This window comes from Eutrigla gurnardus (genome assembly GCF_963514095.1).
Source record: "Eutrigla gurnardus genome assembly, chromosome: 9".
Lineage (NCBI taxonomy): Eukaryota > Metazoa > Chordata > Actinopteri > Perciformes > Triglidae > Eutrigla > Eutrigla gurnardus.
Genome location: NC_139923.1, coordinates 7154761 through 7182759, shown reverse-complemented (window position 1 = coordinate 7182759; position 27999 = coordinate 7154761). Strand labels below are relative to the sequence as shown.

The following is a 27999-nucleotide window of genomic DNA, read 5'->3' as shown; positions in this document are numbered from 1 at the left end:
GTGGGGATGAAGATGCCCATAGGAACATTGGCCCCTGATAAGGAAGCCGGACTGCTGAGTAACCGGACACACCGGTGGACAATTTGAGTGACCTGGAATTTCCACTGAAGGCTCTCGAATTGTTTTTGTAAAAGCAGATGGTAGAACTGTTGCAGATCGTATTGCCATCATTAAGACTTTTTATTCCTCATTCAAGTTTCTTTTGTTATTTTTGTTTCAAGAATCATCCGTGTTTGGAGAATGTTTTGATTGTTTTCCAACAGAGTAGAACTTTGGTCCAAAAGTTTCTGGACAAGACTTTCTACGAAGAGTCTTAAGACTTCACATCTGTTTCGTTGGAAAAATGGACAGTCAGCGTTCTGTTGCCGAGAATCAGCTTCTCCATGTGGATCTCCAAATAGATGAGCATGAACCACGCAGAGGAATCCTGGATCTCCTGAGCAAACTCCGTCCTCATTGGAAGGACCTGGACATTCAGATGAAGGCGAGTACATGTTTGTGTCTGTAGACTGCAGGATACGTTGAATGATGGAATGATGTTTCATATCAGCCTTGTTGAAACGTGCAATGTCAAGTTGTGAAAGGATTGGTAGGGCTTAGGCAACAGAACAACTTTAAGGTTAAGGATGGGAATATAATGTTGTTAAAAATAAAAAAGTAACATCACCACCATATAAACAACGAAAACAATAACTGCCATTAGCGGACTTATGTTAACAATGTTATGGATGAAGCATCAAGTCAACGTGTCTCCTTGGGAACACGAACACCAACCTCCTGGGTAAAAGACCTGACCCATCCACTCCCCCCTCCTACCCTTGGTGGACTTTCACATTTGTAGTTATATCATGCTACTACGTCACTGGCGCTAACAAAAAAACCCCATCCATTCAGCATATCCCATGGAAACATACAATGGCAAAACCTTTTCCTCGTGACTGGGCCGATAAAAGAGTATCTCAAAGTATCATCTGTCCATGATTGTATCACAAATGATTGGTGGATCACAAATATGTTTATTTATGAACAGGAGTAGGTTGGAGTGGTGCATGGCTGAGACAAACACAGGACTTTCACCAAGGAGAGGACTGTTCATGTGCTGTGTGAAACCAAAATTCCATGCTTACTTATTTTATGTCTATAGCGTAGATACTAGGGGTGTGACAAGATTAAAGTCGACGATATTTCTCGTCGCGTTAAAAATCCGTCTCGCAAGATTTGTGAGCTATACATAGCTGAGGTTTTACAGACAGCTGTTACTGACTGGGAGCTTAAAAAACCCAACCACAGCATCGCTTATTGTTACCGACAATGCACGTAATATGGACGTGGCTGTGCGCGACGCGGGATTGTCGCACATCTGTTTTGCGCACACTATAAATCTTGCAACCCAAGCTGGCCTCGGTGTTCCCCGCGTCGCTCGTTTACTCGGGCGGGTGAGACGTGTGACTGCTTTTTTTCATCGTAGTTCAGCGGCTACCGCGGTGAAAATGTCCAAGCAGAAACGGCTACAATTGCCATCACACAAGTTAACGACGGGCACGTTGGATATGCTGGCTCGTTACCTTGAGCAGCAAGCTGCCATAGCAGCATCACCAGCCCAGAGATAAGACAAAACTCCCGAAGCATTGATACACTTGACAGCTGCGATGTCAGAGATGCTGAAGATGCTGTAGTTGCAGCATGTTGTTCATGACATACTTGGTCAGGCTCCGTTTGCACTATTTACACTCTGTATTGACAAAGTAGAACTTTGATTTGGTTTTGCACATATTTACACTTGGAAAAAAGAAAATATTTAATTTTATTTTAACTTTAATAAATGTTAGTTTTAGTTTAAATTTGTGAAAGAAGAAGTTTATTAAAAGATCATGCTTACATGATGCATGTAAAGAGTTATAATAAAATATTTCAAAATGCATGTGCAACTCTGTTAAATTAAAGTCTGTTGGTCCAGTCATATATTTTGTCATTGTAGTTTTCTTAAAATCTCGTCTCGTCTCGTTCTCGTGAACCCAATATCGTGTCTCGTCTCGTCTCGTGAGCGGAGTGTATCGTCACACCCCTGGTAGATACTATAACAAATGCAACTATTTTTAAGCCAAACCATGATTTTATTTTTCTTATCTAACCTAGTCTTGTTTCATTTTTTGTTTTGTAATGTTTTGTTTTAATTTGTAACACCAACGCGTGTTCAAAACTGTGACGGAATCTGGGAGAGAACAAAATTGAGAATGTAATTTTGTAGGATACAGGTTTGGACTGTGCAAAGTCCCTAACTTATATGTTCAGTGACACGTTATCATAATCTTTGACATTGTCACTGCATCATCAATGTCACTGTGACATTAGTAAAGAGTTTCTGTCCATCCAATTGTGTTTGTTTTGTATCTTCAGACATGAAAGCTGCATGGATGAAGAGAATCAAAAAAAGATTTGGAGAGGGCAAACTTTAAATTTGATCATGACACTCATTTGATCAAAACGTTAAAATGTAGAGTTAAGATGAGGTTCTTGCCTCCACACGGAATATAAAACTCAATTCATTCCGTTTCACCCTTTGTGTTACTGCAATTTGAGCAGTTCCATACAATTTCCCTCCTGGCTGCTGTTAAAGGATTTTCATGAACTGTGGTGAACCTGTTTGAATATTATTGTCAGTGTATTTTACAAACTGCAGTCGTGACTGAAATTGAGATCATATTTTATGCATTGTAGAGCCCCCCACAACTCCATACTTATCCTCTAACGCACAAAAGAAAGACTTTTAGTCAACACTATCAAAGACACAGTTGTCGCTGTCTGTGTTTGAATAAACTTTATTGAAATTGCCAAGTGACAAAACCATGCTTGCATTGAGTGCATGTGAGCTCCACATCACGGCTTTTCAACAGTCCAATGTGAGCAGAAATGTGAGGATTCACTGACCCTGGTGTTCTCAGTTACAGGCTGAGTCAACCCTTTACGACTGTGTTGGCGTGCGTTGACCAGGCTTGATTGATGCAAATTACTCCTCTGTGATTGGCTGTTATTAAATGGGCTTTTCTAGCATGCAAATCAGCATAATCAGCCTGAACAAGTTAAAAAGTTTGTGGGTGGATCAGTGGTTTGATGGCAGATCACATTCATTACAATGTTTGATTAACCGCCCAATCAGGTCCACCGAAGGGCCAATAAAACTACAGCCATATTCATCCGCTAAAAAAACAAAACGGAACAATGGTGTTAACTGTTGCTCAAAGTTTAGACCCTAATGTTCACAAAACAAGACCAAAAGTGTATTTTAGTGCAAAGATTACTGTTTAGAAATCTAGAAATTTTACCTTTTGGGTGCTCATTTAAAATGTAAGAAGAAGAAATCATTAGCAGTGCGGCCATGTTTGTAGTCCTATGAAAGGGGAGAAGCTACGGAGTCAAATGATACCAAACATTCTATGGAATATAATACCCAGCTGACTTAAAATCCATACGTTTGGACAGCAGCTAAATGTGGGTCATGTGACAATTATGGGCCCTAATTTCGTAGACCAGGCGCAGTCAGCTTTCAGCGCACCTGCGCCGTGCCGACGGGGTGTGTCCGCCTGGACTTTGCAAGTTTCGTGCACCGCGCAGGCTCGCGCAGGCACACCTCCCGTCACGCCCACCGGCGCAAGTGGGAAAGAGGGAGGAGAAGAAGGCTTGAGTGAGAGACGAGGAGGAGACGAGGAGGAGACGAGGAGGAGACGAGGCGTGGACTGGGATTAATACAGCCGATTCAGATCTTCACCAATCAAATGAGCTCCTCTCCTCACCTTTAATGCGTTAGGGGAGGTTCAGTGCAAGTTCCATCATTTGACAACCCGATGACAGAAGCAGCGCCGCTGCTCCAACCACGCTCATCACGCGCTGTGCGTGCGTATCATAATAATAACAATGTCCATACTATAAAAAACAGGAGAGAGAGAGGGAGATGTTTTGGTCCGAGAGGCTGAGTTTCCGTTACGCGTGCCATCCGCCTTTGATCTGACGTCAGATGTGACGGGACAATCTATATAGATATTCAGGGCCATCAATGGAACAGCACCCATCTACCTTCAAACACTGGTCAAACCACACGCCCCGAAGCGAGCACTTGGCTCCTCTACTTCAGCTGGCCGGCTGGTACCACCATCGCTGAAATCAAACAAATGTCCCCCCCCCCCCAAAAAAAAGGATGAAAAAACAAAAAGCATTTCTATGTTCTTACCTAAAGCACTTTGATCATAGCACTGTTGTTCTTAAGGTATGTTTGCTTACAGCTACTACTTTACTCAGACAAGGACCTAACACTACTTTTTTGCTCTTACTTTATCGGCAATGATATGTTGTGGATTCTTTCTTTCTACAAATGTACTTATCGTGAGCCGCTTTGGACAAAAGCGTCTGCTAAATGCCCTAAATGTATATGTAAATCCAAGGTGACTGGACAACAAACATAGACACTTTTATTTTATTAACCCTGGAAACAGATGTGCAGTGTTGTCAGAGCATCATTTCAGATCAACACGATTCTGGTCCCGTGTGCAAATACAAGGTCCAATCTTTCAGAGAAATAGGGTTTATGTTTGTTATGTGACAGCACACTGGGTGGATGACCTCTCAATCTACACCGGGTCCAGTAGTGTACACAAAGGACGAGATGTCTCCCTTCAGCCTTTAATGATGGATTGTGTTCATCTGTTTGAATACACACACTGTACATGCGAAGGGCATATAGTTCCAACTGTGTTTTTAACTGTGTAGTGTGAGTTCTTTTTTATATACTTTTGTTATATCTTGCATTTAACCTTTGTGTATTGCCACTCTTGTTTTACTCCTTCCTGTGAAGAAGTTTCTGTCTATGAAATTAAACAATAGATAGAACTCAAGGTAATTTGAGTGCTTTAGATGCACTTTTACTTTTAAAGGAAATGTAAAACAAAAGGAAAAAACATGAGAGAGAAATGTCAAAGGGCCTCATGGAAAATACATCAATTAAAAAGGAAAAAAATTAGTATTGGCACGGATCGTTTCAGCGCTTGTACAAAAGCAGTTTAGGTACACAAGCTTGATTTCAATCAAATAAAATGCAGTACACCAGCAACACTTGCCCAATTGTCATTTAAAGACAATACTTGCCGATCAGAGACAAAGAAAGGTCGCCATCCACTGTGATCAGATGTCAAGGTAGGCATGTGTTCACATTCTGAATGAAAAACTTGTGTGTGCACGGCCTCAGGCTCAGAAAATGCCACTGACTTTGAGAAACCACCGAATGACAACAAACGTCCCATGGGGCCTTTGCAGGCAAACAGTGGTCACTGTGGTATTGTAGGTTACACACAGAGAGCAGGACAGGCTGGAAGCGGCTCCTAGACCTCTACATCTGCATGACTGTTGTATATACCTGTATCGCTTTTTCTGTACGCCAGTTTGACATCATGCATTTATTCACTTTGCATTTTTTTACTCAGTCTCTCTACAAGACAGGGCAACAATATTAGCTGACAACCAACCATCTTGGTTAATATAATACAATATGGTGTGACTTATCTTCAAATATGCAAGAGGGCTGCATGTCAGGAGTCAAAACCCCAGAAAGGAGTTGGCATCAGACACCTTAACTCAAAGTCAGTTTGTTTTTTAATTGGTTTCCTGGGTAGTTAACACCCGTTTAAGACATTTTAATGTTTTGTTTTACGATATAAGATGCGTCCATAAATACCCCTTGTGAATTTTGAAGCTTTAACGGTTGCTAGCGAGTGGCTAAATGAGACTACAAAACATCCTCACACTGATAAGTCCGCCTTTACTGCCTCTTTCTGTATACCAATGCTCATATCATGTTGTAGTTGATAGTCTGTCGTTATGTCATATTCGACAATAATCCAAAATCCAATTGAAGTACCCCATTGTGTTTTTGTGGAGGGAACCTCGGGGAGTGGCCTACAACAATATGTCATCTCTGCAGCACTATATTCACCAATATGACCAAAAGCACTCTTACTTCTTTTAATGTTATGTTGCTTTATTGTTCTCTTAGCGGTTACTTTTCAGATTGCAGGGCTAACAGGGTGAAACTGATCAAGGTAGGGCAGACAATCAAAAGTGGTGGGAAAGCACACACAGAAAGGGAAGGAAGTGATCTTAGGTGAGTAACAGGAAATACAAAATCAGGAATGAATGACCTGAAACAAAGGAAAAGCATTACCAGTTTATGACAGTAAATTATCTCTCAGTTTCTGTACTTTATTTTGTTGGACAGCACTGTGTCTTAACGGCAGAAAAATGAGCAGCCTGTAAATTTAAATGGTACCAAAAGTTGTCATCCAGAGTCCTGAAGCCAAACCTATGACATGTATTAACCTTTTTGAGTGCAACATTATCATAGATAAACAGTAACTCGGACTGAAGTCTCGGAGAGTGACCCATTAAACTTATTTACACAATAGTTACAGAAGTTACATGACTGCCTGTTATACAACAATGCTCTAATTTTACTGTCCACGTGTCAGAAATATCAGGAATGCTATCAAAAACTACATTTTAACAGCAAAGGTTGTGTTGTCCCAATGTTATAGATATTGTCTAAGCTGCACAATGTACAGGGTTGTAGCCTCTTAAGAAACATGTTGTTGATAAACTGAGTTTTATTTCTCTTTTGGATTTCTGTCTTGCAGACGTTCACCGAAGGCATCACCAACCAGCTGATTGGCTGCTACGTGGCCTCTCTCCAGGAACCCGGTTGTGTCCTGGTGCGACTGTACGGCAGGATGACGGAGCTCTACGTGAACCGCGACCGTGAGGTGGAGATGTTCCAGGTCTTCCACGCCCACGGGTGTGGTCCAAAGATCTACTGCAGCTTCCAGAACGGCATCTGCTACGAGTTTGTTCAAGGGACAGTGCTGGATGACGAGCTGCTCCGGCAGCCCTCCATCTACAGGTCTCTGCCCAAACAGCTTTCAGATTTTCATCTATTACTTTTGAAAAAAGAAATCTTACCAGAGAAGTGCTGGGATCATGTGTGTACGCTTTTTTTTTTTTTTTTTGGCAATGTCCTGGCTCACATTCCCACAGTTCCCACATTCACAGCCGGAAACGGCAATATGATCATTATCATCCCATGTAGCAATTTGGTCTTAAAAAATGTAAACGTTTAAGAGTCTTCAAAAAAAATTGAGATTCAGCCTGACCATCAAATTCGCCTTCATATATTATCTCAGAATCCATAACAAATGTGAACATTCACTTATAAAGTAGAGTCTAAAATTAAAATATAGTTTAAAAATATGTATTTACTTTGAAATGTTTTGCTGTCTATTCAGTTCATACATTGGCCAAATGTTGTATAAAAACAATGCTAAATCCATAATGAACTGTGACTAATGATATAATATTACACTGTGAAATTTATTACTTTAGCAAAGCTACCTATTTTAAATTGTGATCTTAAAAGTGAAAACTGAATATGGCATATATAAATGAAACAGGTTTATTGAGAGTGATGTAAAACCTTGACCATTTATGTTGTCTAAGAAAACAGTTAGTTGCTGCAGGTCATGTGTGTATATATGTGCAGCACCTCAATTGTGCTGATGCAGGTGTTATTATTTCAGTCATGTTTCACGTTGACTGATGTTGTTTAGTCATGCCCCCCCGTTTCATTCATTATCCTCCCGATAACAGGCCAGCATCATTACTCTCACCGCAGGACAGTAGGACACAACACAGCCAGCCGAGGCTGGACAGCCGGGGCCACGATACGCATCAATCATCCTCTCCCTGCCCGATACCCTCCGTGAGGAATACCCACAAAACTTTATGTCACCGCTAAGATGCCTCGAGAAGCAGCACTCAAGTAGTCAAAAGGTCACGAACGCAACAAGGCCCATTTTTTTGTTGAAAAGGAGAACAAGATAAGAGTGCTAAATGTAAAGGGAGTCGTGTTTCTGCTCCGATAATGGTTGTTTGTGCAATAACAGCGTCAGCCAGGCTCATCTGAGAAAATGTTTTCTCTCCGCAGATTGATCGCAGCAGAGATGGGGAGAATCCACTCTATCCGGCCAAAATGTGGTCCGCCTGTTGAACCTCATCTCTGGACAAAAATGTCTCACTTTCTCAAACTGGTGCAGAGCAATGTCAGCGGCTCCCCAAAGAGGTAACGGTCAACACCATCACAGCATCGTTTTAGATAGCATACAATAGTCATCTCAACGCATATGCCCGAGAGCACATCGGCAGTAGCTTTGCTCAGCCCAAATACATCTTGCAAGCTTGGTTTTTCTTTAGAAAATGAAGTCTGCAGAATGTATTTGTCCAAGGAATGTTTAGTTAAACATTAACGGTGCGTATGGATATTAAAAGTACCATGACTCAGCAAATGTCCGACCAATTGGCACATCTTATTGCTCATATTGGAGCTGACTTTATCCTACAATCACAGCACTGTACTGAGTCATTGGAGCCAACTAGAAAGGCATTCTATGGCTGCTTGGGCTCGGTCAGACATGAACTTCAGATTTGGAAACGTTTCTAATGTGTTTACCATTTTGAAAATCCAAAGCAAAAAACCAAGCCAGTTGACCATTGACTTTTATTGTCCAATCAAAGCATAGTGACTATAATAAGCACAGCAAGTCTGCCAAGCTTTTGATTTGTAGCCTTTCAGGAGCCAGAAGCACAAAATGTAGGGACTGGAATAAATGTTTTGTTCAAAATTAATGGCCGCCAATGTGTCTACCACTGTCTGAAATCAAGAATGCATCGTTTTATAAATTACAGTGAATTTAGCATCTTGATCTGCCATCGTTGGAAACTGCAGGTGAGCAACAGTAACAGAGGGGGCGGGTCTTAGTGAATGGTCAAGTATCCTATCAAAAGAAGGAAGAGGTTTACATTAGTGTTAGAGTGAGAGAGTAGAGCTTTCTCTTGTCTGCTGTTGTGGAAGTTTCCTCAGTGATAAACTAATGTCCACTGAGCTGGTGCTGGGAGTCTACCTCAGGGGGGAAATACCTCAGTGGTAGATTTTTGCACTCATCCCTTTGATGGAAACCAGCACCATGTACCACGTCTTTATCTTTTAGGCAGCAGCGCTTCCACTGATGTCTTATCGTTTTCTCACATGCCAAATGTACATTTCTCAAACCTGCCGGCGGCGCTCCTCTCCACCCAAACAACATTGTCTTTAAAGTAACTGAAACAGTCGCTGCTTGAATTGCACATTCACCTCACTCACCATGCAGATACATGCCGCCCCGTGAGCTGCCATTGGTCAGAGGGACAAGGCGGGGGGAGTGGCCTCCGTGGCAGTGACATTGCATTATCTCTGACAGGGGTCACGGGGTGAGAGGTTGGAGGGGCCTTCCAGACACTACAAAGAAACAGACGCTTGGCCACGAGCTTCCTGCAGAGCTCTCCCTTATCGGTCAAACGTTCAAGCTTGTTTATGTGTGCAGCGGCGGGGTCGGAAGTCCATGCAAACGGAGGCTGGAAGGCTCAGAGTCTCAAAGTCTCAAAGTCGCAGCATGGAGTTTGAGCACAAAGCGCTTGGTGCCTCTGTGAGTCATTTATTAAATAAAAGGGACTGTGGAGGGGACTGTTGAATTTTAGATTTCCAGATTCAGGAAGACAAAACTCCCACAGAGGTCTGAGAGAAAGTCGATGTTTTAATTAGTGTATGATCACCTAAGAATTGCTACATTTCAGTTGGCTGAGGTGGATTCCGTCACATCCACACAGGGAGCAGGTCCTCTTCACGGAGTCCGCCGTGTCGCACCCTCGTGTTTCTACAGTAGAACCATCCAAACACATTTTTACAGAATAAGAAGCCCGCTGTCGCTTTCTTTTCACCACAGTCTTGGAAAGGGAGGAGTGTGTGGAAGGGCATTTAGTTGGTTTGCAATCTGTAACCACACCGCTAGAGGCAATTCAATCATTCACACTGTACCTTTAAGTCCTTTGTCATCAAGGAGACAAGACACAGGAAATTATTCTCACTCACTATGTCTGTATTTTCTGGTTCATCTACTATTTAATTATGAATCCATTCATTTAAGTACTTCAAATACGAATAACCATGAGAACTCTACTGCGCTCCTGTCATTCTGGTCTGTGCTTAGAAAGGACACTGCCAAGGTACTGGAGCGAGTTGGAGCACAGAGAAGTTATGAACTATTAACATCTGAATATGAGGAGATTTATTTCATTAACCAACTTTTACAACTATTCTTATTCTCGTTAGAACAGAACATGTCACGTTTTGTTCTAAAACTCCTGATTTATACAATGGGTTACTTATAACTCGCTGTAATATTCATGTACATAAGCAGGCTGCACCACATTAAGAGGCCCAATAGATGGTGCTATATTGTGAGACATTTGTGTGACTAAGGGGCTTGACACAGTCCACCGCCACTCTAACAAAAACGTACAGAAGAACTCAAAATGATCAGGGAATATCAATAACTATGATAGGTGAAGAGTGTTGGGAAAAAAAGATGAATAAAGTGAAGGAACTCTACAGCATCATTTATGAGACTCAAGAGATTTAAGAGCTTAATTTCTGACTAAATGGTGTGTTTGAATGTGCAACTGCAGACCCTCACACACACACACACACACACACACAGAAGCAGAGTCAACGACAGAGAAGACCAAAAAATTAAGAGGAAGAAAAATAGCAATTTTAAACAAGCATCTGAGAAACTTTTGTACTTGAGAACGTATGAGTGCTGGTATGAATGTGATCTTCAGAGGAAATGGTAATAGAAAGGCAGAGACAGAGCAGGAAGAGGCTGCACCTGCAGAGGAGGTCTTCAGCTCTCAAGCCACCCGCTGTGGAGAGAGAGAGATATACAGAGGAGAGAGAGAGAGAGAGAGAGAGAGAGAGAGAGAGAGAGAGAGAGAGAGAGAGAGAGAGAGAGAGAGAGAGAGAGAGAGGCTGTAGCAGCTGCAAGGTTCGGAGAGGGAGTGCACAGTAGAAGTCAGAGATGGGAGAGAAAAGACAGAAAGGCAATAGAAAGCAGGAGTGCAGCCTCTTCTTCTCCCGAAGGCCCCCCGCTACGTCTCCCGTCTGCACTCCCACGAATCGCATAAAACTGCAAAAAGAAAAAAAAACAGTGCTCAGCTGGTGTTTGAAATCATATGTAAATAAGGCACATTGATAATGAAGCGCCAGAGGAGGAAATTCCACTAATTACCTTCCAGAGACTTGACGAGGAGCAGGAGGTGAATGTACTTGACGAAACGGTTTCTCGTGAAAAGGACAGAAAAGAGAGAGGAAAAGATCTGATGGCAAGACGACAGGTTTCCATTTAAAGTCAAAGTTTTTCATTTAGCTTTTGACTCAGTGTAATCACCAGCTTTCTATGGTAAAGTCAGTTTGTTAAGTTTAAAGCAATGGATGGGTTGAAAAGGAATCAGGGTGATTCACCATTCAACCGTGTGTGTTTTTATTCATATCAGAGAGGAGATGGATAAATTATGCATGTCAGAGGGGCTTGATTTTTAAATAACACAAAGATTTCATAGGCGGGTGGATGTGAATCAAACACTCAACACTAATATTCTTGGCTGAGATTTTCTGAAAATGACATTTGGAATTAAGATTTACAGTATTTGCACTATTTCAGTTGACAGTTTGTCAAATAAGAATGAGCAAATATGCAAATGAAATCAGATATTTAAAAAAAAGATATGTACATATCTACATACATGTTAAGAGATCAGTGTGTTTTTTTATTCCTTCCTTCCTTGATCTGTCTATCTGCAGCAGAAAGGAGGACTGAGATAGAAAAGTGACTGTTGTATAAGGAGCCGAGGCTCTGTGTCACGACTATAAACACGGCTCTGCTCCTCTGCTTTTATTGTGCGTTCCTAACAGGCCACACTAAATTATGTCTACAAGTGTGTATAATACTGGTGCATCTGTTTGTTCCCCCCTCGGATAAATAGGTAGTGTTTAAATTACACTGTTTAAATGAGCCTCTTATCGTGGCCTGACGACTGAGAGGGAAAACAGGGGAATTAATTATGAGACGGATGCTTGCGCAGCATTTCTTCCAGGTGCATTTTTGCACTGACGTCCAAGGACGTTAGTGCCTTCTTTGATATATCGAGCAATCAACGGAGTGAAAACAAGGCATGTAACCTCTCCATGAGGCTTGTTGCTCGCCTCCGTCTACAAACACGTAGCTCCGAGAAGAAAAGTGTGGAATTTGTTACAAAGTTGGTTTTCCATATCTGCACTTCCTTGCTCCCTCCGACAACTGCACCATAAAAGTCTTGTTTTCCCTTCATTTATACAAGTAGATTTTTTCCCCCTTCGCTGCTCTCCACACACCCTTTCTTTATATTATATGCCAAATGTTCGGGGGGGAAATTCCCTCTCTTTTTAAGATTCATGTAACAAACGTAGTTTTTAATGATCTAATCCTGGATTTGTAAGAAGAATTGCAAGAAGTGTGCGTTTCCCCCATACACTCCTCTGATACAGCCTTCAGAGACAACAGGACTCCGACACTCTGCTCAGATCCAGACAATTCAAATTCTTTTGGGGTGAACGATTCTAAACGGCAGGTGAGTCACCATGTGTAAGGGGAAATTCCGGGTTAAATTGAGCCTTATAATAACATTTGACAAAGTAGTTAACAAAAACCATAATAGTACCACTTTAGAATGAGGCATACGAATGTCTTCATAGTCACTTCAGTCATTAGGCATTATTCTGCGTCTTGTTTTTAATTATTTGTGAAGACTACAATTTAGAGCAATGTGAGGGATTCTATTTTCATTTACTTTGTACTTCTGAAATATTGCTTGTTTTACTCCCCAGTAACATTTACTTTGATTATTAAGATTTTACAAACAAAACACATGATTGACTTATTTTATTATTTGACATACAGGTGTAACGACCCAACAGCATATAAGGTGTTTAAAAATGAATGCATCAGAAATACTATTCCAATGATATAATATATAATCATGTAACAATTTGAAATATAGCACACACAACAGATTATTATTATTATTAATTATAAATATTAACACTAAAAAGGTTACGGATGTTATACACAAAATAATAAAGCTGAAGTTCAAAAAACAAGACTTTACAAACCCTCTAAACCAGCTATCCCCAAAGACTGGACCCCCAGTGGGTCGCAGGAGTTTTTATTAGGGTCACCAAATACATTTTTGACTTTTTTTTTTTTAAATGTTTCAGTGTCTTTAATTAGACATTGATATCTGCAGCACACCTTTAAGCCACATGAGACAATCTGAATGTTCATACCTTTTTTAATAATTGTAGCCTACGTATAACATTAAATCTTAATGAAACTGATGAGATGAAAAAATATGAACGCGTGTATATTTTTCAATAACAGGCATAAAACTAAGTAAACTAACTAACTAACTCATGATACATGCATCTGGCTTAATGGCTGTTTGACCTATTTAAGATATTATAAGGTGATGTGGAAATGAAAATGAAATGGTGAGGAATGTTCATTTACCCACAAATTCACAGTTTATAGATTATAATAATAATATTACATTTTGTTTATGGCCGCCTTTCTAAACACTCAAGAACATCTTACAGTTAAAACAAGCAAACACAGTTAACACGAACCAGATTAGGTTTAATAATTTAAAAAAATTGGTCCCAAGCAAAAGAGTTTGCGAAACGCTGCTCTAATCCCCCTCTTCCACACATTCACCCACAAATAAACATACATTCAAATTCATATTAATTACAGGTCTTTCTTTGGACAAATTCTAATAAGTAAGATAAGAAGGGGTACAAGTAAAAGTACTTTTACGCAGGTCAAAGATCAGAACATTTCTTCAACCATTGCCAATAATAGAAAGAAAGCCAACATACACACAAAAAAAGCTTGATATGCAAATAAGCAAAGGGTGTTCACAAAAACACAAGGAATCTTTAATCAAATGAAGAAAACATTTAAGGGGAAGGATTTTGACTCTGTAGGGTATTATGATGAATATTAAGATGAATAATGATGTCGCCTGTGTTATGATCACAAATATCGTGTGAAACTACTGTTTTTCCTAAATGTGATTCAAACTACAAGCTGAAGCTCTTTTGTAAAGAAAGTGTGGCACACTGAAATGTGGTAATCCTGAACTTTGAACTGCACTGAAAATGTGCTCTGCCTTTGAATTCAAGACACCCCTCATGAAACATCCCCTGCAGACAATCTTGCCTTAACAGTTGGGAAGAGAGAAGGGAAAAAGCGATTTCACTGGTTTTGCTTCTTTCAGTCCCGTGGCTCTACAAGAGGTGCCCAGCTTTGAGACTTTGTCAGTGGAAATGGAGTCATTGAAAAGACACCTCTCGCAGGTTGACTCGCCGACCGTCCTCTGCCACAACGACCTTCTGACAAAAAACATCATCTACAACCACAAAGAGGGTGAGGAGCAGCCGCACACATCACTGGCACTGAAAACACGCTGCATGCAACGCTGAAATACGCCTTTGTGGCGGATCATCAATCAGAATGCATGAAGGCAACTCAGTACGGGCAGGAATATAAGACTGACTTCAACGCTTTAATTGTAGTGATCTGTACTATAATGTAAATTATATTTCCTTTCATTAGTTTGAAATAACAGAATCTTCATACCCCTTCCCTTTATTTTACATCCAGAGGCAAACATTTGTGCCACTAAATATGTGTTCCCACTTCATTAAATATCTTACCTTATTTGTAGTATCCTGTTATTGTGATTTCATATCTCGCACATATTTTACAAGGATGCCGGGGGACCTTTCAGTCAAAAGAGCCTCCTTGTTCCTTTGACTCCGACAAGGTTCTGTACTTTGAATAAAGGGAGGGAGAGTCGTCGGTTATACAACCGTACCTAAAACCTGTACGTCGTCATGTTGTCCTGGTAACCACTGCTTCTTTCCCCCTCGGTCTCCTCCTCCATCAGGAATGGTGAGATTCATTGACTACGAGTATGCCGATTACAACTACCAGGCCTTCGATATTGGCAATCACTTCAATGAATTTGCTGGTAGGTCTGTGTTGTGATGAAAATAAGTCCAATTTGTCTCCAAATCTGTTTCATGGCCAGAACATAAAAGATTGCCTAATGTAGAATATTGAGTGAAGTCCAAGTTGAATATACAGTAAATTGTATGCAGAATCATTGGCCAGTTTTCCCTGTCTCTTTGACTATGATATGATTTTATCTTTCTGCCATCATGTACCATGAAACAGTCCTTCTTCTGATGCTGCCACGACAAATTGCTGTATTGGGTGTGAATTCTGCACGGCGATAGAAGAGGCTTTGATGTACCAGCTGTGTCATAGCGAAGCTCGACAGGGTTCATTTGAACACTTGTGGAACAATCATCAATTTATCACTTTTCAGATAGTTTTGAAGAGACGTGTTGACACGTCAGCTTTCATGTCAGCGCTGGCCAACTGTGCAAACGTGGTCAACCTTCAAATTATCATGTACCCAATTGTGGCTAGAATGACCCAAACGCATGAAAATGCTTCTTTTTTCTTTTTTACTTTTTTAAACTAAAAGATTATTTGCAAATAATTATTTACAAAGTAGATAATGAAAACAATCATAAGATGAAGTCCTTTCTATCCATTTTTGTCAGAACACAATGACAATTGTGTCCCACAATATTTGACTATTCAATTTCAGCAAATCGCCTTTTTAAAAAGATTCTGCTCAACTGACGGTGCTGTCAGCTTCTCTGCACTGAATGCATGTGTACATGCATTGATGTGGAGAATGCTTGGAGCACATGATGTGGAAGTGACACGTTTTGACGAAGCTGAGCTGACGCAGCTCTGTGGCAAATCTTCAATTAGACTGAAATTTTGCTGAATTAAAACTCTTACAGAAGTTCCACTAGCATTGTGCGTTTGTGTGTGTTTTGCATTCAAGGTGTGAATGATGTGAACTACAGCCGCTACCCGAGTCCGGAGCTGCAGAGGGACTGGCTGATGGCCTATCTGGAGAGTTACAAGCACAGCGCAGGACATGAGGTCACTGTTACAGAGGCAGAAGTTACGCAGCTCTACATTCAAGTCTGCAAATTCTCACTGGTGAGTGTCTGCTCCCACTGACTTTGTTGAAATATGTCATTATGCAGTGCCTCAACACTTTGGAAAGACTTTGGAAAGTGACAAATCTCTCAGTAGTTATTTCCTTTTTTTAAGTTCTAGTTCTGGAGGGACTCAAATATCTCAATATTATCAGATTAGAGTGTGCATTTCAACAATATCCATATGTGCGCAGACGTCTGAAATGACAGGGCGGCAACACCTCACCATCACATTTTAACAATTTACTTTTCCAGCTCCCAGAAAGAGAGAGGGAAAAAAAACTCCCCAAAGAAAACCCAACCATCCACGGCTGACCCACCACTGTTCAAAGTTTGATGGAATCCATCTGAGTTGATTAGAAACTGCCGCAGGGAAAAATGAAAGACAGCAGCCAAACTTATTTTCCTTGTGACCATAATTTTCATTCTTTGGTGGCTCATGCAGAGCTGGACTATCTGTATAAAAGTGCTTTCATAGCTCAACACAATATGCAGACTTGCCCTGACCAATTTTGGGGTGGTGTGAATGTCTCTTGAAATAGGCCAGAAATGATGAGGAAGCATATTATTTTTTGAAATAACTTGCACCTTGGCCAAAAAAACAGAGAGAGAGAGAGAGAGAGAGAGAGAGAGAGAGAGAGAGAGAGAGAGAGCGAGGGAAGAAATGAAGCCTGGAATGGAGAGAGAGAGGCGATAACATCATGTTGATTGAAATCAGATTTTCTATGACAAACCGTGGAGGACGCTTGACTCGAGGGGAGTGGGAGGAATTGATCATTGACGCTTAACAAGCCAAGTTTCCAGCTGGACTCGTTTTGACGAGCCGTGTGTGAAAATGAGGGATACCGAGCCTGATAATTTCAAGGAATCGAGCTGAACTTCTCCTTTTAAATAAAATCCACAAATAGCAACGTTTTTCCCACTAAATCTTTTGTTTATGTACAATATTTTACTAAGTTTACTTTTATCCTCAGCCTTTCATTACTGGTTTTCATTTTTCATGAGACAAAACATAATAAACAAAATATCCATCATCCAATGTTTTATAATGTGAAACAATGAGTGCCACATTTGAGCTCATTTATTATTTTGAAAGTATTTTTCAAAGATCTACTTGTTCTAGCTTCTCAAATGCGGTATTTGCTGATTGTTAATTGTTAGTTAAGATTTTGGACACTTTCAAACACACAATTTCCAACACACATTTTTGATGGGAATATTTCAATATTTTCTGACAATTTATTAAACAATTTTCAATCCCTTTTCCATCACAAGTTGCGTCCACAGGATCGTCGACCATTTATTTGCACTATAAAGCTCTCACTAATGTTTTATAGTTTCTCATTGCGTCTGGTAAAACCAGATGATATAGCTGATTATGTGGAACAGGCTTTGGAAAAATTCCAAAACAGCAAAAATCATCAATTCAGTCTGATGTCTTTTAATATATATTGCATTCTTTTTTTATGAATTGGGTGAAATGCAATTTTATCCCTTTGTATCACTTTCATAGCATTTGCTAATTGCTTGAAATAATCAAACTACATTGAATTCAGACTTGTTAAGTCTCAGTAGAATGAGAATAGAGATTAATAAAACCAAAGGAACCAGTCTGCACTAAAGGAGGCTGTGTGCCGTCGACGAAGCTTGGCCAGCTGCCAGAACTCTGCGGTGTGAAGCTGCTTCTTTCGGATCTTAATCCCTGGCAAACTGTGCCAAGACGCTGCGGGGTCTTTACGACTCGCCTCCTCCACAGGGATCCCCCCGTGATGTCGAGGCTGAGGCCCGCGGCTCTGTGATGTCACTCTGCCCACACGTCTCTCATCTCCCTTTTTCTCAATGGCTCCCTGTCACCGTCGGCCTCTGTTTAGTGTTAGACTAATGCTCTCTTAATGGAGAGCAGTTATTAATCATAATGGAAACACGCTCAATCTCTCTCTCCAGCTCAAAACAGAGATTAGAGATGAAAATCTGCCAGGAGTGGGGGTGGGGGGGGGAGTAGGGGGGAAGCCCAGGGAAAACCGCACATTGCTCTTCAAGCATTTCATTCCACCCTTTATTTGATTATCAAATAAAAATGTGATTATATCACTGGGCCACAGAACAGAGGCCTGTCTGGATCTTATTAGGACTTGCCATTAGTGGTCCTACCATGAAGATTTACAATAAGGGTGGAGAACAACAGAAATTTATGGAGGCATGGAAGTCCGCAAGCCTAAGTGAGCAAAGCCATTAAGGAGGGAACCATTCAATACAGAGGTTTGTCATTCTGACTGAGCAGCGTGCAGCTGGCATGCAGCAGCAGCAGCAGCAGCAGTTCTGGGAGCAGTTATAACACGACAACTGGAGGTCACTGGAGTGTGTTTTTACAGTTCTGCTCTATGGCACATGGAAATGTAGCAAAACATCAAAGAAAAACAACGTTGGTGGAACCTTACAGCACCTGGGATGTTTGATTTAGGACAATCGGCACCACGTATTTTCACAAGTGTGCAAACGCCACAAACATGATCCAGATTTATACACTTTCATTCAGCCAGCGTTTTCTGCTGCTGAAGACATCTGACCCCGCTGTGACCTGCTGGCGGGGGGGGGGGGGGGGGGTGAAGAAGTGTGCTTTTGAAGCTTTAATTGGATCGTCAAAAGGGTGCATGAGAATTGCATGTCGGTCACACATTCTTGCTACCGTTCCTATCAAGTATTGAACCGAGCATGCCGACACATTCCATTGTGTTCTTTAATGCTACTGCTGCTGTTTTACGTTACCAACAGTGGAATATTTCACCAACCCAGTGAAAAACTAAAACATTCATAATATTTACTTGTAAGTTATGTCCAAGATGATTACTTCAAATAAGCTTTTAAGTTTTACTTTGTCTTGCCCCCTTGAGTGATGTCTACATTCAAACACACACAGACACACACACACACACACACACATGTTCTATTTGCTTTATTTAAATAAAAATGAACAGCTTACCGGACGTGCATGTACATTTACACATTTTAAAACACTACAGCATTCCTTCAAAACAAGTCAGTCTAAACACTACTCTTTTGGTAAGTTTTTTTCATCCTCTTCCACCAGGCATCGAACTTCTTCTGGGGTCTTTGGGCCATCCTCCAATCACAGTTCTCCTCCATTGATTTTGACTTTCAAAGGTTTGTATTTCTGACGAAGGCGACTTAAAGGTCAGTGGTTACTTAATGTCCTCAGTTGGTAGGTTGTGTTGTACATTGACCGCTGCACAAAATAGACATGTTACATTAATGTTAATATTCAAATCAAAGTCCTCCTGACATTAAGCACCACTTTCACATTAACACCACCTCGGCCTTTGTTTTTTAGTCCCTCCTGTTGTTTTTAAATCTGACCTAATTTGACTTGACTGTGCATTAAAATGTCATATCCACCACTACATTAACAAACGTCACTGTGCACTAAAACCTGGATTCAAATCATCTCATCCGCAACCAACAGTCTAATTCTTACCTTCATAGCAGCATTCTGCATTAAACTTCTTAATATGGCAGATGGTTCTTATTATGGTCTGAGTCACTGCAGCACACCGTCGGCAAGGAATACTGAGTCGCGGTGGTTCATGGGACCGGTTGTTGTTTTGGTCTGATTCGCGGCTCTCAGTCGTCAAGTGAGTGAGTCCTGAGTGAGTCCTGAGTGAGTCCTGAGTTAGTCGTGAGCCGTGGTTCATATGACCGGTTGTTACTTGGGTACGCAGTAGCTCTATATTGCCAGTAGAGGCGCTAGTTGACCAGCTAGTTAAACACCATAGAACAAGACGGGCTTCCTGCTGCCAAACACTTAAGCATTTGCAGCCACTGGGACAGACAGCGAAAGGAAAACTATATTTGAATAAGAACCTACTCATTTGCTCCCGACACCCGGTTCCACGACTCAGTGGATGAACCTGGTTCAAAGAACCGACTCTTCAGTCAGACCGTCATCTCTAGTGCCTACCCAAGGCTCCAACCATCGTCTGTAAGAGATAACTGAGAGCAGAATATGATGTTCTTGTGCTCGTGTATGACTAGTGATTGTAGTGCTGCAGAGACCTGGCATTGTATGGTTGTTGTAAAGTGCTCTAGAATAAAGGGTCAGTGTTGAAATCATCATCATCATACATCATTTAGATGTATACAAAAGGGGGAAATATATATCGTGCTCATTGAGTTCAAGCACTCACTATTGTATTACAATGTTTAGACAAGACAAGATCTTCATTAGGATAGCATGACAGAAAATTGTTGCAGTAAAGGTCTGGGAACTGTAGTGTTTCATGACATTAATAAAACAGGTAGGACAAGCACGCTTATTTTTTTAAAAGCAGACAAACAATATATAAACACACATGAAATGATCTGCCTTTCTTCACTCTTAAACCACCAATCTTAAAAAGATGAAACATCAGCTTTCACAAGCACTTTTTAAAGAAATGTAAACTAATTGATTTGATTTTAAATGTACTATTTTCCACGTAGTTATCTTTAAACAAGTCCAGGAGACATTCCTCAGTACCAGCAGCCAGACAATAAAGTTCAGCGAAATGTTTCACTTACCCCCACTTTTTCCTTCCCTTCCCCGTGTGCCCCACACCCGCCACAGTTGTGATCGCGATCCTAATCACTATTGACATACGGCACCCTCCCCTCTGTGTGGCTTTCTCCACTCGCTTGCTAGATCAGCGACAGGGCCCCCGCCTCATTTCGATCTGGACCTCGGAGGAAATGTGATCCAGAGGGGTGCTGAGGCACAGAGGCACTATTGTTCCCATGCCGTCGGTCCTCCCTTACATATACGTCTCTCATCCCTGGCTGGGCCACATGCGCCTGCTAGACGTCTGCTCCTCTAAGCCGCCAGCTGAGGTTGTCCTAAAGTGCATGGCGAGGGTCGGGTTACCTTTCTTTAACTGGATGGTTCGACTTAAATGAGCTCGGAGTAACGGTGGGGAAGTAGGTTTGACGGCATCACTACCTTGGCAACCTTTGTCCCCCCAATACACACTCTCATACACACATGTACATCCTAATTCCCTCTGCCAACACTACTTTCAGGAGTCTTAATCATTCGTGCTGTTAATAAAGAGACTATGCAGAAAGCATCTGTCAAGTTTGTCCTCACTTTCACCTTTTTACTTAAATACATCGACACTGAGCAGATACCGCAGTCCTACCCTTATGAGACTGTTCTTGTCATTTTTATAAATAGCTAAAAGCAACTTACATTTACATTCAGTAGCAAAGTATTAAGTAAGTGAACTTTAAACCTTTTTTTCTCTCTCCGTCTTCAATATTAAATTGTGATTCAAATAGTGTACAATCCCGAGTACAAAATGCTGGGGGGTCAAGTTAACGCCACTGTACAGTGGTCATAGAAGGAAAAGTGCTATTGGGACTGACTGGCATTAGCATGTCACAGCTGATTAGCGTGTTAGCAGTTAGCTTGACAGCTACAGGAATTCAGCAATTGGCCCAATGAGAAATCAGGTGTGTGGTGTGACAAGGCCTCAAATGTACAAAGCATCTGATATCTCTAGATATCTGCCTTCATGGTGCAATATTTGTGATTCAGGGCATTAATGCTGAAGACCATTTTGATACCCGAGTTTGTTGCTTGTGTGCGTTCAATCTGTACACTTAACCAGACCAATGCCATTTATGGAATCACAAAAGGATTTTCTCGATACGCAGTGCAACAGCAAACCCCTTTTTTTCTATTCGTCGGCTCTTCCGACTAGCAGGAGAATGCAGCATAATATCACTGCAAACACATATTTGCAACGTAAATGTACAGAAAAAGATATCTTACGTCTTTCTGAGCCTCTGTGTGTGTTGTGATCCAAGCTTCCTCTTGCTTTTGTGCATGTCAGGTAAACCCTGTTAGCTCGGTTGGGACTTTTGCCATTGTTTGCACTATCAGTGCTGTTAGCATCATTAACTACTGAAAACTGATGAGAGGCAAACCATTTACTCTCCTTGTAACTTTCTGGGAATATCTGAAAATAATATCTGGCTCTTAAGAATAATATTTCGCTGCTTTATGTTGGAACCAGTGGCTACCTGTGTCCTACAACAGTGAATCTCGGTTTAATCTGAAGCATTAAGTCCTTTTATACAGGACTGGTATTAAAAGGGGACCTCCTATGGGATAAGCAAAGTCTGTATTTTACATGAATTTACTGACATTATCCCCCAGATATGATCTCAAGGTTCTAGGCAACATCGGCACATATAAACAACATTTTAAATATTATATTGTATAGATTATATTTATGTTTATATACTATTCCGAAATACCTCTTCCTCCAGTGCCTGTCAAAATGGGTCTCCATGCTGTTTAGCAAGATTGAGTCCACAATGCTTTCAAAACTTTATTTTATAAATGCCAATGAAGCCTCTGTAATTCTCAACTGAGGAAGATGCAGAAAAAAAAAAAAAATATGACCCCCAAATCACCAACATTCCCACAGCATTAATGTTCTAACAAAAACCTTGGAATATGGTAAGTCATTTGCAGCAATTTTTAATTATGGACATATGGCAGATTCAAATGGGATTACCATCATGGACGACCTATGCAAGTATTAGACGTTATAGGTCCACAGCTGTGCTAATATGGCTTTAAGGACCTTTCCCAAGCTTCGACCGAATTGTTTACAAGGTTTTTCTTTTTTTAATTAAGGGGGAATTCTTCTCCAAATCAAGCTGAAACACACAACAAGGTAGCTGTCTCTTTATAGGCTTGACTTTCACCCCAAACTAGTCGCTCACTTTGTCCGTCTATTGGTTAGTTCTGGGCGTTCAGTTTATCAAAGCCTCAGTGCTGGAGAAAATTCAGATAATTCTGCATGGGTTAATTGCTGCAAGACCTTTTCCACAGTAAATGAAGTAATTTGATTTAATTTGAAATATAATGATGAATGTAGCTAACTAACTTGTCGTGACCACAACCTTACCCTCAGCTTCACCACGCAGTGTTATTTCGTCAAGAGAGGACACAGAACGCCGCTTTATGCTTTTGTGATAAAAAGTGATTTTGAGGGAAGGGATATGAAGTTAGAGTTAAACCCTGAATGTGTGTGTGTGTGTGTGTGTGTGTGTGTGTGTGTGTGTGTGTGTGTGTGTGTGTGTGTGTGTGTGTGTGTGTGTGTGGGTGGGTGGGTTTCCTCCCACTGTTATCCCCCTGAGCCAAATCTCTGCAGACTTCCCAACGAATGACAGGCGTCGTCCAGGCCTTGTGCTTTAACCAGGACCAGATGTAGATGTGACAATAGGGAGCCACAAGGGGAATGCAAACCCGCCCTCTTCCTACCGTCCATATTTACTTTCCTTATATGATTTTATTCATGTGTTGAAAGTGTCTGTGAGTCAGCGGTTTAGATTTGTGGATCTGTTGGCAAGGTGAGCCGTTATTTGACAAAGACATTATTATTAGGAAATGGAGGAGGAGGCCCACTGTTTGGAAAAGCCTGACTGCAAATTTGAGGGGGAATCGTGCACAAAAGCACATTGTGAAAGGGAATACCTGTTTTTGGAGGGAGTTCATTTTCCCCCTACTCCTGCTAAATAGAAAAACGTCTCAGTTTCATCTCTGATGATGATAAATGTTAAGCGCACTAGTTTTAGGTCGTGGCCGTAATAAAAATAGGGATGAATGGGATCACCTGTGAAGGTTGCAGTTCTTTTAAATGGGTGTTTTAAATATAATTCCAATTATGAAGGGTGTGAGTGCAACAGGTAATTAGGTGAACAGAACAAAAGCGCTATGACGAGATGATTTTTGTTTTGTTTATTTTGTGATAGCTTGACATTGAAGCTCTGTTTGACTTTTAATTCAACCAAAGGTAATTGAATGTTCATTAAATTACTTTTGGAGACCTTTGGAGAAGTGTTCAGCTTCCCAGTGTAAAAGTGTCAGATTTCTCAGTGTGCGTATTGCAACTTTGATACAGGGCAATTTAAATTACAATGTCTACGATCTTTCTCACAAATTAAAGAGGCAATATGTTATTCTTCTTTTATTCTAAATGCTATATATTGCTTAACATTAAGGGACATGCCTTTTTAAGAGTAAAAGCAAATAATTAGCAATTAATTAGCCCTTGGTGGGGCTAACGCAAATTTCACCAATAACAACATCAAGTGATGTAAGTAGTGGAATACGGTGCACTTCTTCACTTACAAATAAAGCATATTTGGTAGAACTTTTGTAATTTTGAGCCTTTTCGTTAAATATATTTAGAACTCTCAGAACAGAGCAGTTTAATTATCACTGGAAAACGTTGCCTTTTATTTTTTTATATATTCAACAATAACAAATATTGAAAAACAGCCTAAAACATTTTTTTTTAAAAGCTGTTGTCAAATCAGGCATTTTAGTCCATAATCCCTTCAAAAAGTCTGAGAAATCTTGTAGCAACTAAATAATTATCTGACTGCCATACATAACATATAATTAATAAGTAATTTATTAACTCACAAGTGATCCTATTATAGACACCAAAACAGCCAAGTTTAACATTATTTAGCGACATTTTTCATTTAACCAGCAAAACTCACCGTCCCATTCAATGAGAAAATGAGAAGCAAATGGCTGCTCTTCTCTAATAAGAATGTGAGAGGAAAATACTTTAAAAGATAAAGAGCTCTAGCTGTCAGAATTCTGAGTCACTTGCATCGGTACTACGTGGTGCTTGGCCCTTGTTTTGCCAGGAGGATTGTGAAGGAAAAGTTTGATGTTTGTAGTCGAACGGTCATTTCTAGTTCGAAAAGCTGAAGCAAAGATTTTTCACAGTAAAAAAACAGGTTTGTGCTTTCATACAATCAGGTTAAGGAGTGAAGAGAGAACCATCAAAAGGTGTTTTCTCTGGACAGACTTAATTTTTAATAAAGCCTGTGTTACAGTGGGTGATTGAGTGTCGCCAAACTGCAATGACAGATGTGAAATTTGCATGCTCGCTCCTCAAGGCCAACACGATTTATTTTACCCCATTTTTTCATAATTACTTTCCATTGGCAAAGGTTAGATGCATAATGTCTTTCAACAGTGTGTATTCTTTGTCTGAAGGTGCCCCGTAAGTGAAGTAACTACAAGAAAGAAACAACCCCTAGAAAAATTATGAAAAGCAGACAACAGGAATCAGACTTGGAAACAATAATTAGAGAGCAGCTTTACCCAGAGATACAGGTGGGGAACAAAGCGATGGTGAACAAGGAACTAAAAGGCATGTGTGTAAATTATCTTTTTGTCTCCCTGAGCAAAAAGTGAGAACATATTGGCATTGAGGAGTTCAGTGAAAGCACTGATTAAAGGACACACTCCTCTCTGTGCCTTCATTTGCTGAGCTTTTGAAACTTCACTTAATTTCAAAGGGTATCGTATAATGGCCAAGGGCAACACTCAGACATCAGATTTATTGAAGCGTCCAATAATATGGTTTGAATAAATGCAAAAACACTTTTCTCGCCGTTAAGTTCTGAATCTTTGGCAGAGCTTTCAGATTCAATGCTTTGAAGCTATAAGCATGGATCTGCAGTCAGACCTGTAATGGACGCTGGATGAGCCCACTATTGTAGAGGCACATCCAATACAACGTATACACCTTTTTAGATTAATGACACTTTTGCATTAACTCTTTTATACCATGTACACTGAGGGATCCAAATGATTAGATATGGATATAAATAATGATGACTTGGTTTTCTTTGACATATCTGGCCTTTGGCCTCCACCAAGAACATAGCGGACAAAGGCCAGATATGTCAAAGAAAACCAAGTAGAATAAATATCTGCAATAAAGATTACAGTTTTTCTGAGTCGCTTTGGTGCTTTTCTCAGATCAGAATGAAAATTCTCATAACTATTAGTTCAACCTCCACAACATTTAGTAATTTGTGCACATCCTAGTAGCAATTTCTCCTTCCTATGAACAGATTGCAAATGCTTTTGGACATGTATCAGTTGCTTTCATACAATTCTCTGCTGTTTTATAACATAATTTGCTTATGTCATGTCAGTCAAAATGAAATATACTTATGGATGCTGAATAGTCTTTCCCAATAAAACTAATAGGGCCCTAGGGCCCTAGTTTCATGGCGCAGCGCAGGGCGGCGCAGGGGGCGCAGGGTTTGGCAGTTTGGTGGATCACCTGCACCAAGATGGGTGTGGCGGCGCAGCAGGGGGAGGCGTCACAGATTCAGCTTGGCATAGCGGAAGTTTCATGGTAAAAACCCTCGCCGAGACTTCGCCGAAAGCCCGCCAGCTCCAACCTAGTCTACTCTTGGCGTAAGGCGCAAGGCGCAAATAAAGTCGGATAAAGCAGAATGGCAGAATCAAATGGTGAAAACAATAATACGCCACAACGTCACATGAGTTATGAATTTCTAGCCATTCTGCCGGCTGGAAATCTAAAATCCCACTCGTTCGGCATGTTATGGAAGCGTTGTGATTGGAGACGAAACAGCCAATCAGAATTGAGCTTCTCCAAGTCTCTGATTGGTTGCTATTGTGGCACATTTGTAACGCCAAGTTGAGCGAGCGTCCTTCATAAATGTGGCACAAATATAACGCCATAGACACACCCCGTCGGCATGGCGCACGTGCGCTGCGCGCTGACTACGCCTAGTCTACGAAACTAGGGCCCCTAGGATGCATTGGGTATAGAAAAACATGATGTTTACTTCATATTAGTTAATGTGTTATTTTACTGCTTGTGTTATGTATATGTATTTATACAAGGATATTTCCTCTTACACTTTATTTTCTGCACATCTTTGATAGTCAGCTTCCTATCAAATAATGACTAATGAGTGTGGTTTTAGGATGCCAACTGAATATCCTGTAATTAAATGTGCAAAGTGGAACAAGTAAACACAGACACGCAGTGCCGACTGCAGGGTTACAGTCGACAGGCTTCTAAGTGTTTTCCTGCACCAATCTAATTATTGTCCATTCATCCCTCTATTCTCTTTACCCAGCACAGTGTCACCGGTGTTAAACCCAGAACACAGCGGCCAAAGAACCACATCCTCATCTTCCAGTGAAAGAACTTACATTTGAATTGCTTCTCTGAATTGCCATCTTTTGATATATACAGCGTTTTTTGTTAAGGTGGCATTCACAGAGGAAGTTCTCTATTCATTTCCAAAACATTATATAATTATAATTATTCCGCAGAAGCCTAGAAACCAAATCTGACACGGGAAAAGAAATGGTGAAGATGAAAGGTTATTGAATTGTTGGATCGAAACTCTTTTGATCTAATTCCATCTCTTTTGCCCAAAACGGGTGACGTTGAACAGTGATTCAGTTAATACGTCCATTATGTATAATGAATACTAGGACAGAATGGATGGTGTTCACAGGTCCCTACGTGTAAGGAAAACATTTTTAAAAACACCTAGGCACAACACACATGACAAAAAGGCAATCCTACGTGATACTATTTTAATTTGCTGAGGGAAGACTTTAGTTCAATGCAGTTGGCTTGTTGAATGAAAACTGCATAGATTTATTTATTTATTCATTTTTTTAAACCAAGTAGAAAGGGACCAGAATGTAAAAACAAGAAGAAGAAAAAAACAGACAGGAAAATGACAGTATATGCAACAAAAGTCCTGGGTCACCTTGAAGCCATGCATTGTGATTACACACCGTAAATATCCAAGGACAGTGTATGGGGTTCGGATTTTACAACATTTAAGAGCTTTGCAGAAAAATGTTCTCTGATCACGTTTTCACTCTTCTCTGCTCTCCCAGATATGCCGTGGCACGACTCAACTACTACTTCGAGAAGAAAGAGGAATATTTTGGAATGACAGCATGCTAGAAACCAAAGCATTAACCTGCTGTGATTCCACGAAGACTGACCATCGTTTGTCATATCATGTACATT

General features: G+C 40.6%; 1 protein-coding gene across 1 annotated transcript; it reads left to right on the top strand.

Moving 5' to 3' along the window:
• On the top strand, nt 1–27999 carry LOC311018003 (ethanolamine kinase 1). The gene is made up of 8 exons (XM_084016725.1): nt 1–484; nt 6678–6940; nt 8021–8155; nt 14281–14429; nt 14953–15036; nt 15931–16091; nt 19179–19252; nt 27864–27999. Exons 1-8 carry the CDS (start codon nt 344–346, stop codon nt 27931–27933), a joined length of 1077 nt encoding a protein of 358 aa, XP_083872851.1. The 5' UTR covers nt 1–343; the 3' UTR covers nt 27934–27999.